General features: G+C 39.7%; 1 protein-coding gene across 10 annotated transcripts in view; it reads right to left on the reverse strand.

Annotated features, from left to right (window-relative positions):
• The window catches only part of LOC140546168 (receptor-type tyrosine-protein phosphatase eta-like), a 54,264-nt gene that overhangs the window by 12,187 nt on the left and 27,217 nt on the right, over positions 1 to 14,860 (reverse strand). The window contains exons 11-36 of one of the 10 annotated variants that reach the window (XM_072669366.1): positions 12,454 to 12,711; positions 12,062 to 12,322; positions 11,672 to 11,932; positions 10,400 to 10,660; positions 10,028 to 10,288; positions 9,672 to 9,932; positions 9,300 to 9,560; positions 8,944 to 9,204; positions 8,572 to 8,832; positions 8,216 to 8,476; positions 7,776 to 8,036; positions 7,103 to 7,363; positions 6,746 to 7,006; positions 6,306 to 6,566; positions 5,633 to 5,893; positions 5,276 to 5,536; positions 4,836 to 5,096; positions 4,163 to 4,423; positions 3,806 to 4,066; positions 3,366 to 3,626; positions 2,693 to 2,953; positions 2,336 to 2,596; positions 1,896 to 2,156; positions 1,223 to 1,483; positions 866 to 1,126; positions 4 to 686 (exon numbers count right to left, since the gene is read on the reverse strand). In XM_072669366.1, coding sequence (XP_072525467.1) covers positions 418 to 686; positions 866 to 1,126; positions 1,223 to 1,483; positions 1,896 to 2,156; positions 2,336 to 2,596; positions 2,693 to 2,953; positions 3,366 to 3,626; positions 3,806 to 4,066; positions 4,163 to 4,423; positions 4,836 to 5,096; positions 5,276 to 5,536; positions 5,633 to 5,893; positions 6,306 to 6,566; positions 6,746 to 7,006; positions 7,103 to 7,363; positions 7,776 to 8,036; positions 8,216 to 8,476; positions 8,572 to 8,832; positions 8,944 to 9,204; positions 9,300 to 9,560; positions 9,672 to 9,932; positions 10,028 to 10,288; positions 10,400 to 10,660; positions 11,672 to 11,932; positions 12,062 to 12,322; positions 12,454 to 12,711 — 6,791 coding nt within the window. In that variant the 3' untranslated portion in view covers positions 4 to 417. Of the gene's footprint in view, positions 1 to 3; positions 687 to 865; positions 1,127 to 1,222; positions 1,484 to 1,895; positions 2,157 to 2,335; positions 2,597 to 2,692; positions 2,954 to 3,365; positions 3,627 to 3,805; positions 4,067 to 4,162; positions 4,424 to 4,835; positions 5,097 to 5,275; positions 5,537 to 5,632; positions 5,894 to 6,305; positions 6,567 to 6,745; positions 7,007 to 7,102; positions 7,364 to 7,775; positions 8,037 to 8,215; positions 8,477 to 8,571; positions 8,833 to 8,943; positions 9,205 to 9,299; positions 9,561 to 9,671; positions 9,933 to 10,027; positions 10,289 to 10,399; positions 10,661 to 11,671; positions 11,933 to 12,061; positions 12,323 to 12,453; positions 12,712 to 14,860 lie in introns of those variants that run through there. The other 9 variants (XM_072669421.1, XM_072669407.1, XM_072669400.1 and 6 more) reach the window with 9 other exon arrangements.

Consider the following 14,860-nt stretch of genomic DNA (forward strand, 5'->3'; position numbering starts at 1 on the left):
ATCACCTCAGGTCCTGTGAGTGCAGGTAAGCAGCAATACTTTCAGAAAATAACTACAAATTACACTTCAGATGAAGAAATAACATGATGGAAAATCTATGTCGCTGCAATTCGATGAAAGTCTTATCTCTATTTTCTTTAACCTTGTAGCTGCCCCGTACACCGTGTAAATCATTCTAGATTAACAGACCAATAGAAATGCTCTGAACCACTTGGAAAAAACTCTTACCATAACCTCCATCCTATAACTTCTCCATTTTGGAAGTACATGTTTTTTTTTAGACAGCTAAGATGTTCTTTAAATTCAATCTTCATCACGTCTATCTAACTTTTACCAGCTGAAATATACCCATACCTCCTACCTGTGTTATTATCTGCAGCAGCTGCAAAATCTCTAAATACACGACATAGACCTCATTCACTTACTTGTATGAACTGAAAGACCAACTGATCTGCCCTCTGTTGAGTTATCTGCAGCGACAGCAGAAACTCTAAAAGTGTAATTTACTCCAGGAGTAAGGTCAGTGACGTTAAAGGAACTTGCTTTAGTCGTATCATTAGAGGTTACACTGCCATTGGTCCAAATTACTCTAAAGAAATATCTCTTTCCCAATGGTTCAGACCAATTCAAATACACAGAAGATACTGTGATTTCAATGACTGTGAGATTTACGATGGCTTCAGGCTCTGAGAGAGTAAGAAAAGGTTGTGAGGATAAAAGAAGCCTAAACTGAGAAGAATTCTGAAAAGTGAAAAATCCTTAAAACAAGCAAGCAGCAAAACTTTCACATAATTACTGATTTTCACAACAAAGATAACGATAGATCTGGACGTGCTATAAGTTCATTATTTCTCTCATGTCTTACTTGTGTAAGTTGAAATGTATCCAGACCTCCCCTCTGTGATATTATCTGCAGCAACTGCAAATACTCTGAATGTATACTGTACTCCAGGAGTCAGATTAGTGATACTGATCATGGTCTTTTCAGTAGTCCTAGTCAGAGGTGTACTGAAGTTGTCATATTGAACTCTGTAATATGAACTTTTCCCACACGGCTCAGACCAGTTCAGTGTTACAGAAGATGTTGTAACATTAATAACAGTGAGATTTTTAATGACGTCAGGTTCTATCAGTGCAAGAAGCAAAGAACAACTTAGGTAAATGCTGAGAACTTCCTTAGACCATCAAGCCTATACACACGGTTTCATTCTCTGAAACTTACTTGTGTAGGCTGAACGATCAACTGAATTTCCCTCTGTTGAATTATCTGCAGCTACAGCAGATACTCTGATAGTGTAATTTACTCCAGCAGTGAGATCAGTGATGTTTAAGGACGTGTTGATGGTCGTTGTATTGGAAGTTCCATTGTCATGAGTCCACTGTACTTTAAAGAAATATCTCTGTCCTATTGGTTCTGTCCAGTTCATAAACAACGAGGTTGTAGTGATTTCAGTCACAGTGAGATTCCTTATCACCTCAGGTCCTGTGAGTGCAGGTAAGCAGCAATACTTTCAGAAAATAACTACAAATTACACTTCAGATGAAGAAATAACATGATGGAAAATCTATGTCGCTGCAATTCGATGAAAGTCTTATCTCTATTTTCTTTAACCTTGTAGCTGCCCCGTACACCGTGTAAATCATTCTAGATTAACAGACCAATAGAAATGCTCTGAACCACTTGGAAAAAACTCTTACCATAACGTCAATCCTAAAACTTCACCATTTTGGAAGTACATGTTTTTCTTTGGACAGCTAAGATGTTTTTTAAATTCAATCTTCATCACGTCTATCTAACTTTTACCAGCTGAAATATACCCATACCTCCTACCTGTGTTATTATCTGCAGCAGCTGCAAAATCTCTAAATACATGACATAGACCTCATTCACTTACTTGTATGAACTGAAAGACCAACTGATCTGCCCTCTGTTGAGTTATCTGCAGCGACAGCAGAAACTCTAAAAGTGTAATTTACTCCAGGAGTAAGGTCAGTGACATTAAAGGAACTTGCTTTAGTCGTATCATTAGAGGTTACACTGCCATTGGTCCAAATTACTCTAAAGAAATATCTCTTTCCCAATGGTTCAGACCAATTCAAATACACAGAAGATACTGTGATTTCAATGACTGTGAGATTTACGATGGCTTCAGGCTCTGTGAGAGTAAGAAAAGGTTGTGAGGATAAAAGAAGCCTAAACTGAGAAGAATTCTGAAAAGTGAAAAATCCTTAAAACAAGCGAGCAGCAAATCTTTCAGAAAATTACTGATTTTCACAACAAAGATAACGATAGATCTGGACGTGCTATAAGTTCATTATTTCTCTCATGTCTTACTTGTGTAAGTTGAAATGTATCCAGACCTCCCCTCTGTGATATTATCTGCAGCAACTGCAAATACTCTGAATGTATACTGTACTCCAGGAGTCAGATTAGTGATACTGATCATGGTCTTTTCAGTAGTCCTAGTCAGAGGTGTACTGAAGTTGTCATATTGAACTCTGTAATATGAACTTTTCCCACACGGCTCAGACCAGTTCAGTGTTACAGAAGATGTTGTAACATTAATAACAGTGAGATTTTTAATGACGTCAGGTTCTATCAGTGCAAGAAGCAAAGAACAACTTAGGTAAATGCTGAGAACTTCCTTAGACCATCAAGCCTATACACACGGTTTCATTCTCTGAAACTTACTTGTGTAGGCTGAACGATCAACTGAATTTCCCTCTGTTGAATTATCTGCAGCTACAGCAGATACTCTGATAGTGTAATTTACTCCAGCAGTGAGATCAGTGATGTTTAAGGACGTGTTGATGGTCGTTGTATTGGAAGTTCCATTGTCATGAGTCCACTGTACTTTAAAGAAATATCTCTGTCCTATTGGTTCTGTCCAGTTCATAAACAACGAGGTTGTAGTGATTTCAGTCACAGTGAGATTCCTTATCACCTCAGGTCCTGTGAGTGCAGGTAAGCAGCAATACTTTCAGAAAATAACTACAAATTACACTTCAGATGAAGAAATAACATGATGGAAAATCTATGTCGCTGCAATTCGATGAAAGTCTTATCTCTATTTTCTTTAACCTTGTAGCTGCCCCGTACACCGTGTAAATCATTCTAGATTAACAGACCAATAGAAATGCTCTGAACCACTTGGAAAAAACTCTTACCATAACCTCCATCCTATAACTTCTCCATTTTGGAAGTACATGTTTTTTTTTAGACAGCTAAGATGTTCTTTAAATTCAATCTTCATCACGTCTATCTAACTTTTACCAGCTGAAATATACCCATACCTCCTACCTGTGTTATTATCTGCAGCAGCTGCAAAATCTCTAAATACACGACATAGACCTCATTCACTTACTTGTATGAACTGAAAGACCAACTGATCTGCCCTCTGTTGAGTTATCTGCAGCGACAGCAGAAACTCTAAAAGTGTAATTTACTCCAGGAGTAAGGTCAGTGACGTTAAAGGAACTTGCTTTAGTCGTATCATTAGAGGTTACACTGCCATTGGTCCAAATTACTCTAAAGAAATATCTCTTTCCCAATGGTTCAGACCAATTCAAATACACAGAAGATACTGTGATTTCAATGACTGTGAGATTCACGATGGCTTCAGGCTCTGTGAGAGTAAGAAAAGGTTGTGAGGATAAAAGAAGCCTAAACTGAGAAGAATTCTGAAAAGTGAAAAATCCTTAAAACAAGCAAGCAGCAAAACTTTCACATAATTACTGATTTTCACAACAAAGATAAGGATAGATCTGGACGTGCTATAAGTTCATTATTTCTCTCATGTCTTACTTGTGTAAGTTGAAATGTATCCAGACCTCCCCTCTGTGATATTATCTGCAGCAACTGCAAATACTCTGAATGTATACTGTACTCCAGGAGTCAGATTAGTGATACTGATCATGGTCTTTTCAGTAGTCCTAGTCAGAGGTGTACTGAAGTTGTCATATTGAACTCTGTAATATGAACTTTTCCCACACGGCTCAGACCAGTTCAGTGTTACAGAAGATGTTGTAACATTAATAACAGTGAGATTTTTAATGACGTCAGGTTCTATCAGTGCAAGAAGCAAAGAACAACTTAGGTAAATGCTGAGAACTTCCTTAGACCATCAAGCCTATACACACGGTTTCATTCTCTGAAACTTACTTGTGTAGGCTGAACGATCAACTGAATTTCCCTCTGTTGAATTATCTGCAGCTACAGCAGATACTCTGATAGTGTAATTTACTCCAGCAGTGAGATCAGTGATGTTTAAGGACGTGTTGATGGTCGTTGTATTGGAAGTTCCATTGTCATGAGTCCACTGTACTTTAAAGAAATATCTCTGTCCTATTGGTTCTGTCCAGTTCATAAACAACGAGGTTGTAGTGATTTCAGTCACAGTGAGATTCCTTATCACCTCAGGTCCTGTGAGTGCAGGTAAGCAGCAATACTTTCAGAAAATAACTACAAATTACACTTCAGATGAAGAAATAACATGATGGAAAATCTATGTCGCTGCAATTCGATGAAAGTCTTATCTCTATTTTCTTTAACCTTGTAGCTGCCCCGTACACCGTGTAAATCATTCTAGATTAACAGACCAATAGAAATGCTCTGAACCACTTGGAAAAAACTCTTACCATAACCTCCATCCTATAACTTCTCCATTTTGGAAGTACATGTTTTTTTTTAGACAGCTAAGATGTTCTTTAAATTCAATCTTCATCACGTCTATCTAACTTTTACCAGCTGAAATATACCCATACCTCCTACCTGTGTTATTATCTGCAGCAGCTGCAAAATCTCTAAATACACGACATAGACCTCATTCACTTACTTGTATGAACTGAAAGACCAACTGATCTGCCCTCTGTTGAGTTATCTGCAGCGACAGCAGAAACTCTAAAAGTGTAATTTACTCCAGGAGTAAGGTCAGTGACGTTAAAGGAACTTGCTTTAGTCGTATCATTAGAGGTTACACTGCCATTGGTCCAAAATACTCTAAAGAAATATCTCTTTCCCAATGGTTCAGACCAATTCAAATACACAGAAGATACTGTGATTTCAATGACTGTGAGATTTACGATGGCTTCAGGCTCTGAGAGAGTAAGAAAAGGTTGTGAGGATAAAAGAAGCCTAAACTGAGAAGAATTCTGAAAAGTGAAAAATCTATAAAACAAGCAAGCAGCAAAACGTTCACATAATTACTGATTTTCACAACAAAGATAAGGATAGATCTGGACGTGCTATAAGTTCATTATTTCTCTCATGTCTTACTTGTGTAAGTTGAAATGTATCCAGACCTCCCCTCTGTGATATTATCTGCAGCAACTGCAAATACTCTGAATGTATACTGTACTCCAGGAGTCAGATTAGTGATACTGATCATGGTCTTTTCAGTAGTCCTAGTCAGAGGTGTACTGAAGTTGTCATATTGAACTCTGTAATATGAACTTTTCCCACACGGCTCAGACCAGTTCAGTGTTACAGAAGATGTTGTAACATTAATAACAGTGAGATTTTTAATGACGTCAGGTTCTATCAGTGCAAGAAGCAAAGAACAACTTAGGTAAATGCTGAGAACTTCCTTAGACCATCAAGCCTATACACACGGTTTCATTCTCTGAAACTTACTTGTGTAGGCTGAACGATCAACTGAATTTCCCTCTGTTGAATTATCTGCAGCTACAGCAGATACTCTGATAGTGTAATTTACTCCAGCAGTGAGATCAGTGATGTTTAAGGACGTGTTGATGGTCGTTGTATTGGAAGTTCCATTGTCATGAGTCCACTGTACTTTAAAGAAATATCTCTGTCCTATTGGTTCTGTCCAGTTCATAAACAACGAGGTTGTAGTGATTTCAGTCACAGTGAGATTCCTTATCACCTCAGGTCCTGTGAGTGCAGGTAAGCAGCAATACTTTCAGAAAATAACTACAAATTACACTTCAGATGAAGAAATAACATGATGGAAAATCTATGTCGCTGCAATTCGATGAAAGTCTTATCTCTATTTTCTTTAACCTTGTAGCTGCCCCGTACACCGTGTAAATCATTCTAGATTAACAGACCAATAGAAATGCTCTGAACCACTTGGAAAAAACTCTTACCATAACCTCCATCCTATAACTTCTCCATTTTGGAAGTACATGTTTTTTTTTAGACAGCTAAGATGTTCTTTAAATTCAATCTTCATCACGTCTATCTAACTTTTACCAGCTGAAATATACCCATACCTCCTACCTGTGTTATTATCTGCAGCAGCTGCAAAATCTCTAAATACACGACATAGACCTCATTCACTTACTTGTATGAACTGAAAGACCAACTGATCTGCCCTCTGTTGAGTTATCTGCAGCGACAGCAGAAACTCTAAAAGTGTAATTTACTCCAGGAGTAAGGTCAGTGACGTTAAAGGAACTTGCTTTAGTCGTATCATTAGAGGTTACACTGCCATTGGTCCAAAATACTCTAAAGAAATATCTCTTTCCCAATGGTTCAGACCAATTCAAATACACAGAAGATACTGTGATTTCAATGACTGTGAGATTTACGATGGCTTCAGGCTCTGAGAGAGTAAGAAAAGGTTGTGAGGATAAAAGAAGCCTAAACTGAGAAGAATTCTGAAAAGTGAAAAATCTATAAAACAAGCAAGCAGCAAAACGTTCACATAATTACTGATTTTCACAACAAAGATAAGGATAGATCTGGACGTGCTATAAGTTCATTATTTCTCTCATGTCTTACTTGTGTAAGTTGAAATGTATCCAGACCTCCCCTCTGTGATATTATCTGCAGCAACTGCAAATACTCTGAATGTATACTGTACTCCAGGAGTCAGATTAGTGATACTGATCATGGTCTTTTCAGTAGTCCTAGTCAGAGGTGTACTGAATTTGTCATATTGAACTCTGTAATATGAACTTTTCCCACACGGCTCAGACCAGTTCAGTGTTACAGAAGATGTTGTAACATTAATAACAGTGAGATTTTTAATGACGTCAGGTTCTATCAGTGCAAGAAGCAAAGAACAACTTAGGTAAATGCTGAGAACTTCCTTAGACCATCAAGCCTAGACACACGGTTTCATTCTCTGAAACTTACTTGTGTAGGCTGAACGATCAACTGAATTTCCCTCTGTTGAATTATCTGCAGCTACAGCAGATACTCTGATAGTGTAATTTACTCCAGCAGTGAGATCAGTGATGTTTAAGGACGTGTTGATGGTCGTTGTATTGGAAGTTCCATTGTCATGAGTCCACTGTACTTTAAAGAAATATCTCTGTCCTATTGGTTCAGTCCAGTTCATAAACAACGAGGTTGTAGTGATTTCAGTCACAGTGAGATTCCTTATCACCTCAGGTCCTGTGAGTGCAGGTAAGCAGCAATACTTTCAGAAAATAACTACAAATTACACTTCAGATGAAGAAATAACATGATGGAAAATCTATGTCGCTGCAATTCGATGAAAGTCTTATCTCTATTTTCTTTAACCTTGTAGCTGCCCCGTACACCGTGTAAATCATTCTGGATTAACAGACCAATAGAAATGCTCTGAACCACTTGGAAAAAACTCTTACCATAACCTCCATCCTATAACTTCTCCATTTTGGAAGTACATGTTTTTTTTTAGACAGCTAAGATGTTCTTTAAATTCAATCTTCATCACGTCTATCTAACTTTTACCAGCTGAAATATACCCATACCTCCTACCTGTGTTATTATCTGCAGCAGCTGCAAAATCTCTAAATACATGACATAGACCTCATTCACTTACTTGTATGAACTGAAAGACCAACTGATCTGCCCTCTGTTGAGTTATCTGCAGCGACAGCAGAAACTCTAAAAGTGTAATTTACTCCAGGAGTAAGGTCAGTGACATTAAAGGAACTTGCTTTAGTCGTATCATTAGAGGTTACACTGCCATTGGTCCAAATTACTCTAAAGAAATATCTCTTTCCCAATGGTTCAGACCAATTCAAATACACAGAAGATACTGTGATTTCAATGACTGTGAGATTTATGATGGCTTCAGGCTCTGTGAGAGTAAGAAAAGGTTGTGAGGATAAAAGAAGCCTAAACTGAGAAGAATTCTGAAAAGTGAAAAATCCTTAAAACAAGCGAGCAGCAAATCTTTCAGAAAATTACTGATTTTCACAACAAAGATAACGATAGATCTGGACGTGCTATAAGTTCATTATTTCTCTCATGTCTTACTTGTGTAAGTTGAAATGTATCCAGACCTCCCCTCTGTGATATTATCTGCAGCAACTGCAAATACTCTGAACGTATACTGTACTCCAGGAGTCAGATCAGTGATACTGATCATGGTATTCTGAGTAGTTTCATTCAGATGTGTACTGGAGTTGCTATACTGGACTCTGTAATATGAGCTTTCCCCTACTGGCTTAATCCAATTCAATACAACAGAAGAGGTTGTAATATTACTGGCAGTGAGATTTTCAATTATACCAGGTTCTGTGAGGCCATAAGAGAGCATATTAGTTAAACACTGGAAAGAAATCAACCTGATATTTACATTCATACACACAGTTTCATTCTCTGAAACTTACTTGTATAATTTGTGAAAAGCACTGGATTTCCCTCTGTTGAATTATCTGCAGCTACAGCAGATACTCTGATGGTGTAATTTACTCCAGCAGTGAGATCAGTGATGTTTAAGGACGTGTTGATGGTCGTTGTATTGGAAGTCCCATTGTCATGAGTCCACTGTACTTTAAAGAAATATCTCTGTCCTATTGGTTCAGTCCAGTTCATAAACAACGAGTTTGTAGTGATTTCAGTCACAGTTAGATTCCTTATCACCTCAGGTTCTGTGAGTGCAAGTAAGCAGCAAAACTTTCAGAAAATTACTGATTTTCACAACAAAGACAACGATAGATCTGGATGTGCAGTAAGTTCATTATTTCTCCATCATGTCTTACTTGTGTAAGTCGAAACGTATCCAGACCTCCCCTCTGTGATATTATCTGCAGCAACTGCAAATACTCTGAATGTATACTGTACTCCAGGAGTCAGATCAGTGATACTGATCATGGTATTCTGAGTAGTTTCATTCAGATGTGTACTGGAGTTGCTATACTGGACTCTGTAATATGAGCTTTCCCCTACTGGCTTAATCCAATTCAATACAACAGAAGAAGTTGTAACATTACTGGCAGTGAGATTTTCAATTATACCAGGTTCTGTGAGGCCATAAGAGAGCATATTAGTTAAACACTGGAAAGAAATCAACCTGATATTTACATTCATACACACAGTTTCATTCTCTGAAACTTACTTGTATAATTTGTGAAAAGCACTGATTTTCCCTCTGTTGAATTATCTGCAGCTACAGCAGATACTCTGATAGTGTAATTTACTCCAGCAGTGAGATCAGTGATGTTTAAGGACGTGTTGATGGTCGTTGTATTGGAAGTCCCATTGTCATGAGTCCACTGTACTTTAAAGAAATATCTCTGTCCTACTGGTTCAGTCCAGTTCATAAACAACGAGTTTGTAGTGATTTCAGTCACAGTTAGATTCCTTATCACCTCAGGTTCTGTGAGTGCAAGTAAGCAGCAAATCTTTCAGAAAATTACTGATTTTTACAACAAAGATAACGATAGATCTGGATGTGCAGTAAGTTCATTATTTCTCCATCATGTCTTACTTGTGTAAGTCGAAATGTATCCAGACCTCCCCTCTGTGATATTATCTGCAGCAACTGCAAATACTCTGAACGTATACTGTACTCCAGGAGTCAGATCAGTGATACTGATCATGGTATTCTGAGTAGTTTCATTCAGATGTGTACTGGAGTTGCTATACTGGACTCTGTAATATGAGCTTTCCCCTACTGCCTTAATCCAATTCAATACAACAGAAGAAGTTGTAATATTACTGGCAGTGAGATTTTCAATTATACCAGGTTCTGTGAGGCCATTAGAGAGCATATTAGTTAAACACTGGAAAGAAATCAACCTGATATTTACATTCATACACACAGTTTCATTCTCTGAAACTTACTTGTATAATTTGTGAAAAGCACTGGATTTCCCTCTGTTGAATTATCTGCAGCTACAGCAGATACTCTGATGGTGTAATTTACTCCAGCAGTGAGATCAGTGATGTTTAAGGACGTGTTGATGGTCGTTGTATTGGAAGTCCCATTGTCATGAGTCCACTGTACTTTAAAGAAATATCTCTGTCCTATTGGTTCAGTCCAGTTCATAAACAACGAGTTTGTAGTGATTTCAGTCACAGTGAGATTCCTTATCACCTCAGGTCCTGTGAGTGCAGGTAAGCAGCAAAACTTTCAGAAAATTACTGATTTTTACAACAAAGATAACGATAGATCTGGATGTGCAGTAAGTTCATTATTTCTCCATCATGTCTTACTTGTATAAGTCGAAACGTATCCAGACCTCCCCTCTGTGATATTATCTGCAGCAACTGCAAATACTCTGAACGTATACTGTACTCCAGGAGTCAGATTAGTGATATTGATCATGGTATTCTGAGTAGTTTCATTCAGATGTGTACTGGAGTTGCTATACTGGACTCTGTAATAGAAGCTTTCACCTACTGGCTTAATCCAATTCAATACTACAGAAGAAGTTGTAATATTACTGGCAATGAGATTTTCAGTGTTGCTAGGTTCTGTGAAGTCAAAAGAAATGCAGTTACATTTATCTAACAATGACATTTGAACAGAATTTCATGTACTGAATTCCTTATAATCTCTGGTTCTGTGGGTACAGGTTAAGGGTCGGGTTGTCAAGAAATTAAATAAATAGTGATCAGCTTCTTAAATCTCACCCTTATTACATTTCAAAGCATTTTAATCAGTTTGGACTACAAAACAGGTACAGAGTAGTGTTCGTGGACTTGCTTAACCCTTAACACTCCAAGGTTTCTAACACACTAAGCTGTATTATTCAGTAACTATAGGGAATTCTGTACAAACTGGTCGGGCTATTCTATTAAGGCATTATCGGTTTGAATCAGCAATTTCAACGTCAACATCTTTTTTTAGTTGCTAGAAGACGAGGTCTGTGATGATAAAATGGAGCATGACTTGCCAACACTGAATGTCATACTGACGCATGCATCTGGAATAGCTCAGTCCAAGTTATGTGTGCTAATTAACACGCATGCTGCAGCCCATGAAAAACATGCAGTCAAATTCCTTAGTTTACTGTAATATGAAAAGAAGTTGTGCTTAAGTCATCTTTTGGGCTGGAGTTATGTCTTGACACAACAGTATTAGGTGTCTTTAACTGTGGCAACATTTAAACATGCTGTCTGCTGCTGTCTGATACTTTCACCACCCTGTCAGAGAGTCACTCATATGGAATACAGACTTTGTTGTATTCACCTTGCAATACTATCACAAACAAAAGCATATCACCACTGTCATAAGTCAGTGTCAAAACTAGTATCACCAATTTTGTTGTTTTTCACTTTTTGACACAGTTGTTCTTTACATGTGTCCAAATTTTAATGACGAATGATTGGGGGAAAATCCATTGTAAGATGTTTTTTGGATGACAACAATGATATGCTTTAGCTTGCTTAAATATTAATTTTCTAAAATTTCTAATGTGTACCTCTTTCAATGTGCAATGTGCATATGTGTAGGGAGAAACATGCCTCCAGTCAAGGACTTACCTGTGAATGCTGAGGTCTGAGTGGATGCTCCTGCAGTTACTCCGTCTGCAGCAAATGCAGTGACATTGAAGGTGTAGTTCACTCCAGCAGTCAGATTAGTCACTGTGTAAGATGTGTCTGAAGTGTTTTTCGTGTTAGACACACTGCCATTCATCCATTCTACTCTATAAGAGACATTGCTTCCTTGTTTAAAATTCCAGCTTAGAAACACAGATGATGTGGTCTGGTTAGAGGCGGTGAGATTGGTCACTGCATCTGGCCCTGTAAACACACACACACATTCACTCACATATGCAGTTTTAATAAACATACAAGTCTTTGAGTAGGTGATTAGGTCTACCCACAATTAAAATATTTATTTTACATGAAGATCTGTACTACTTGACATACTGGTAAATGCTGAGGTCTGAGCAGATGCTCCTGCAGTTACTCCATCTGCGGCAAATGCAGTGACATTGAAGGTGTAGTTCACTCCAGCAGTCAGATTAGTCACTGTGTAAGATGTGTCTGAAGTGTTTTTCGTGTTAGACACATTGCCATTAGTCCATTCTACTCTATAAGAGACATTGCTTCCTGGTTTAAAATTCCAGCTTAGAAACACAGACGATGTGGTCTGGTTAGAGAAGGTGAGATTGGTGACAGCATCTGGCCCTGTAAACACACACACATTCACTCACATATGCAATTTTAAGGAACATACAAGCCCTTGAGCAGGTGATTAGGTCTACCTATAATTCCCACTTTTATTAATTTAGAACGTAGATCTGTACTACAGAACATACTTGTGAATGCTGAGGTCTGAGTTGGTGCTCCTTCAGTTTCTCCATCTGCAGCAAGTGCAGTGACACTGAAAGTGTAGTTCACTCCAGCAGCCAGACTGGTCACTGTGTAAGACGTGTTTGAAGTATTGAACCTGTTTTGCTCCATTAGTCCATTAGTCCAACCTACTCTATAGGAGCTTTTTTCTTGTAAATTCCAGGATAGAGACACAGATGATGTGGTTTTGTCAGAGACAGTGAGGTTGGAAACAACATCTGGTTCTGTGAACAGACACATTCAAAAGTATTATTTATGCACACACAAATGTGCTGCTTGGTGACCTCAGCGGCAGACTAGTTTGCGGAAGATCACCACCCCACCTTATCCCAAAAGTTTTGGATGGAGCACCATCTTTCCAAAAAACACGCTTCCACTGCTCTACAGTTTAATGCTGGGGGGCTTTGTACCCCTCTAGCCCATGCCTAGCATTAGGCATGGTGTCAATAGGTTCAGTCCTATTCTACTGCCACTTTTCTACAGGGACTAGACAAGCTGCATATTTGCATTGACACATCTGTAATCTAAAGTAGTTGAATGCATTCTGTGAGGACTGTGAGGGCCATGGCAAAACCTTCAGCTTGTGCAACTTGAGATAGATAGAGAGTATTTTGCTGGTAATTAGGGGTTTTGATTAGTCTTTCAAGCTATCCTACAAGTAGTACTTTTGGGATTTTTTTCTTGGTCTTCCAGACCTCAACTTGAGTGGGGTCTTTTCAACAAGGGACAATCCAAACTGTTCCCATTATAAACTCTTTTCTAATTTTTTTCTAGTCTTGCTTCTCTCCACTGTTTACAATATAAACTCTTTTCCTTTTTCAAATCTTGCTTTTCTGCACTGTTTGCGGCATGAACTCTTTCAACTCTTGCTTTTCTGCACTGTTACAAAGGTGCGACGGGGAAGTGTGTCTGGCTGAGTGTATTTATCACTTCACTTCAGCTCCGCCAGCTTTCCTACTGTGCTGACCAGGCCCCCTGCTGGTGGCTGATGGTACACGCTGCCCGTTTACAGTACCCCCCACACAGTAACTAGGGGCGGCACCTGAAACCAACTGCACAATCATGCCTGAAGTCCGTGATTTCCGTTGTATCCAGGAACACTCCTCAGGCCCATAGCCTTCCCAGTCAACCAGATACTGGGTACCACCCCGGACCTTACACACGTCCAGCACTCGCCAGGTTGTGTACGCCGGAGAACCCCCATAATGTGTGGGGGAGGGGCCGGGACTGGGGCACGAGAGCCCCACATGTGAACAAGTGCAGGGCCGTCACAAAGTCCAGGGACACATGGGACCATGGACGACCTGAAGTCAGCAATGGGTGTAGAAGGCTGGGTGGGAGTGCGGAGTGCCTTGTTTTTAGTAAACACTTTTTTCACAGTCTTGGCCACCAGAAGTGTCCCCAGAGGAACTCCAATGCCCGGAACGCACCAGAGTAGCAAGAAAATGGGGTAGAAAGCTCCTGGCGAACCATGGAGGGCACATACTGCCAAGAGGACCAACCCTGGGGTCGGGCTCCTGTTAAAGGGGTTGTGTTATGACCTCCTGAATGATCCAGTGGAGGGGAGCAACAATTTTGGAGGCAGGGATGATCGGTTCTGGCTCTGGAAAAGATCCCTGGGGTTCCCAAAATACAGTGCCCATCGGGGTTGCCGAGGGTATATAAGCCAGGTTCTTGTGGTCTGTCCAAACGATAAACAGATGTTTGGCTCCCTCGAGCCAGTGCCTCCATTCATCTAGGGCGAACTTCGCTAGGAGCTCCCTGTCCCCAATGGAATAGTTGCGTTCCGCCGGTGTAAGCCTGTGCGAGTATAATACACAGGGACACAGTTTTTTAGCTGGCCCTTGGCATTGGGAGAGTGCCACAATAAGGGGCCTAGGGTCTTTTGAGGCAGATCAGTGAGAGGCACTGCCACTGTACTGAAATTATACACAAAACGATGAAAGAAATTGATGAATGGGGTGATGAATGCAGTTTTCCATTCGTCCCCCTGCCGTATGTGGACCAGGTTGTAGGCACTGTGCAGGTACAGTTTAGTAAAAACGGATGCTTGCTGCAATACCTCAGAAGCAGTTGACATGAGGGGCAGGGGATAGCGGTCTTGTCCACCATCTTTCTTCCCCACAAAGAAGAAATCAGCATCAGCCAGGGATAAGGATGGAAGTATGAACCCGGACTCCAATGTCTCCCTAATGTAGGCATCCATGGCATTCCGGAAGAGAAAGTGCAAACAGGCGCCCCCTCAGCGAAGTAGTTCCTGGTAGGGGATCTGTGGCAACTTACAAGGGAATCGAGACAGGTCATGGTGGTAGAGGTCAGGTAATCAGGCACCTCCCAGTTACATGGGCTCAGAGGCCTCCCAAGGAGGGGCTC

This window comes from Salminus brasiliensis, chromosome 2, assembly GCF_030463535.1.
Source record: "Salminus brasiliensis chromosome 2, fSalBra1.hap2, whole genome shotgun sequence".
NCBI classification, from domain to species: Eukaryota; Metazoa; Chordata; class Actinopteri; order Characiformes; family Bryconidae; genus Salminus; species Salminus brasiliensis.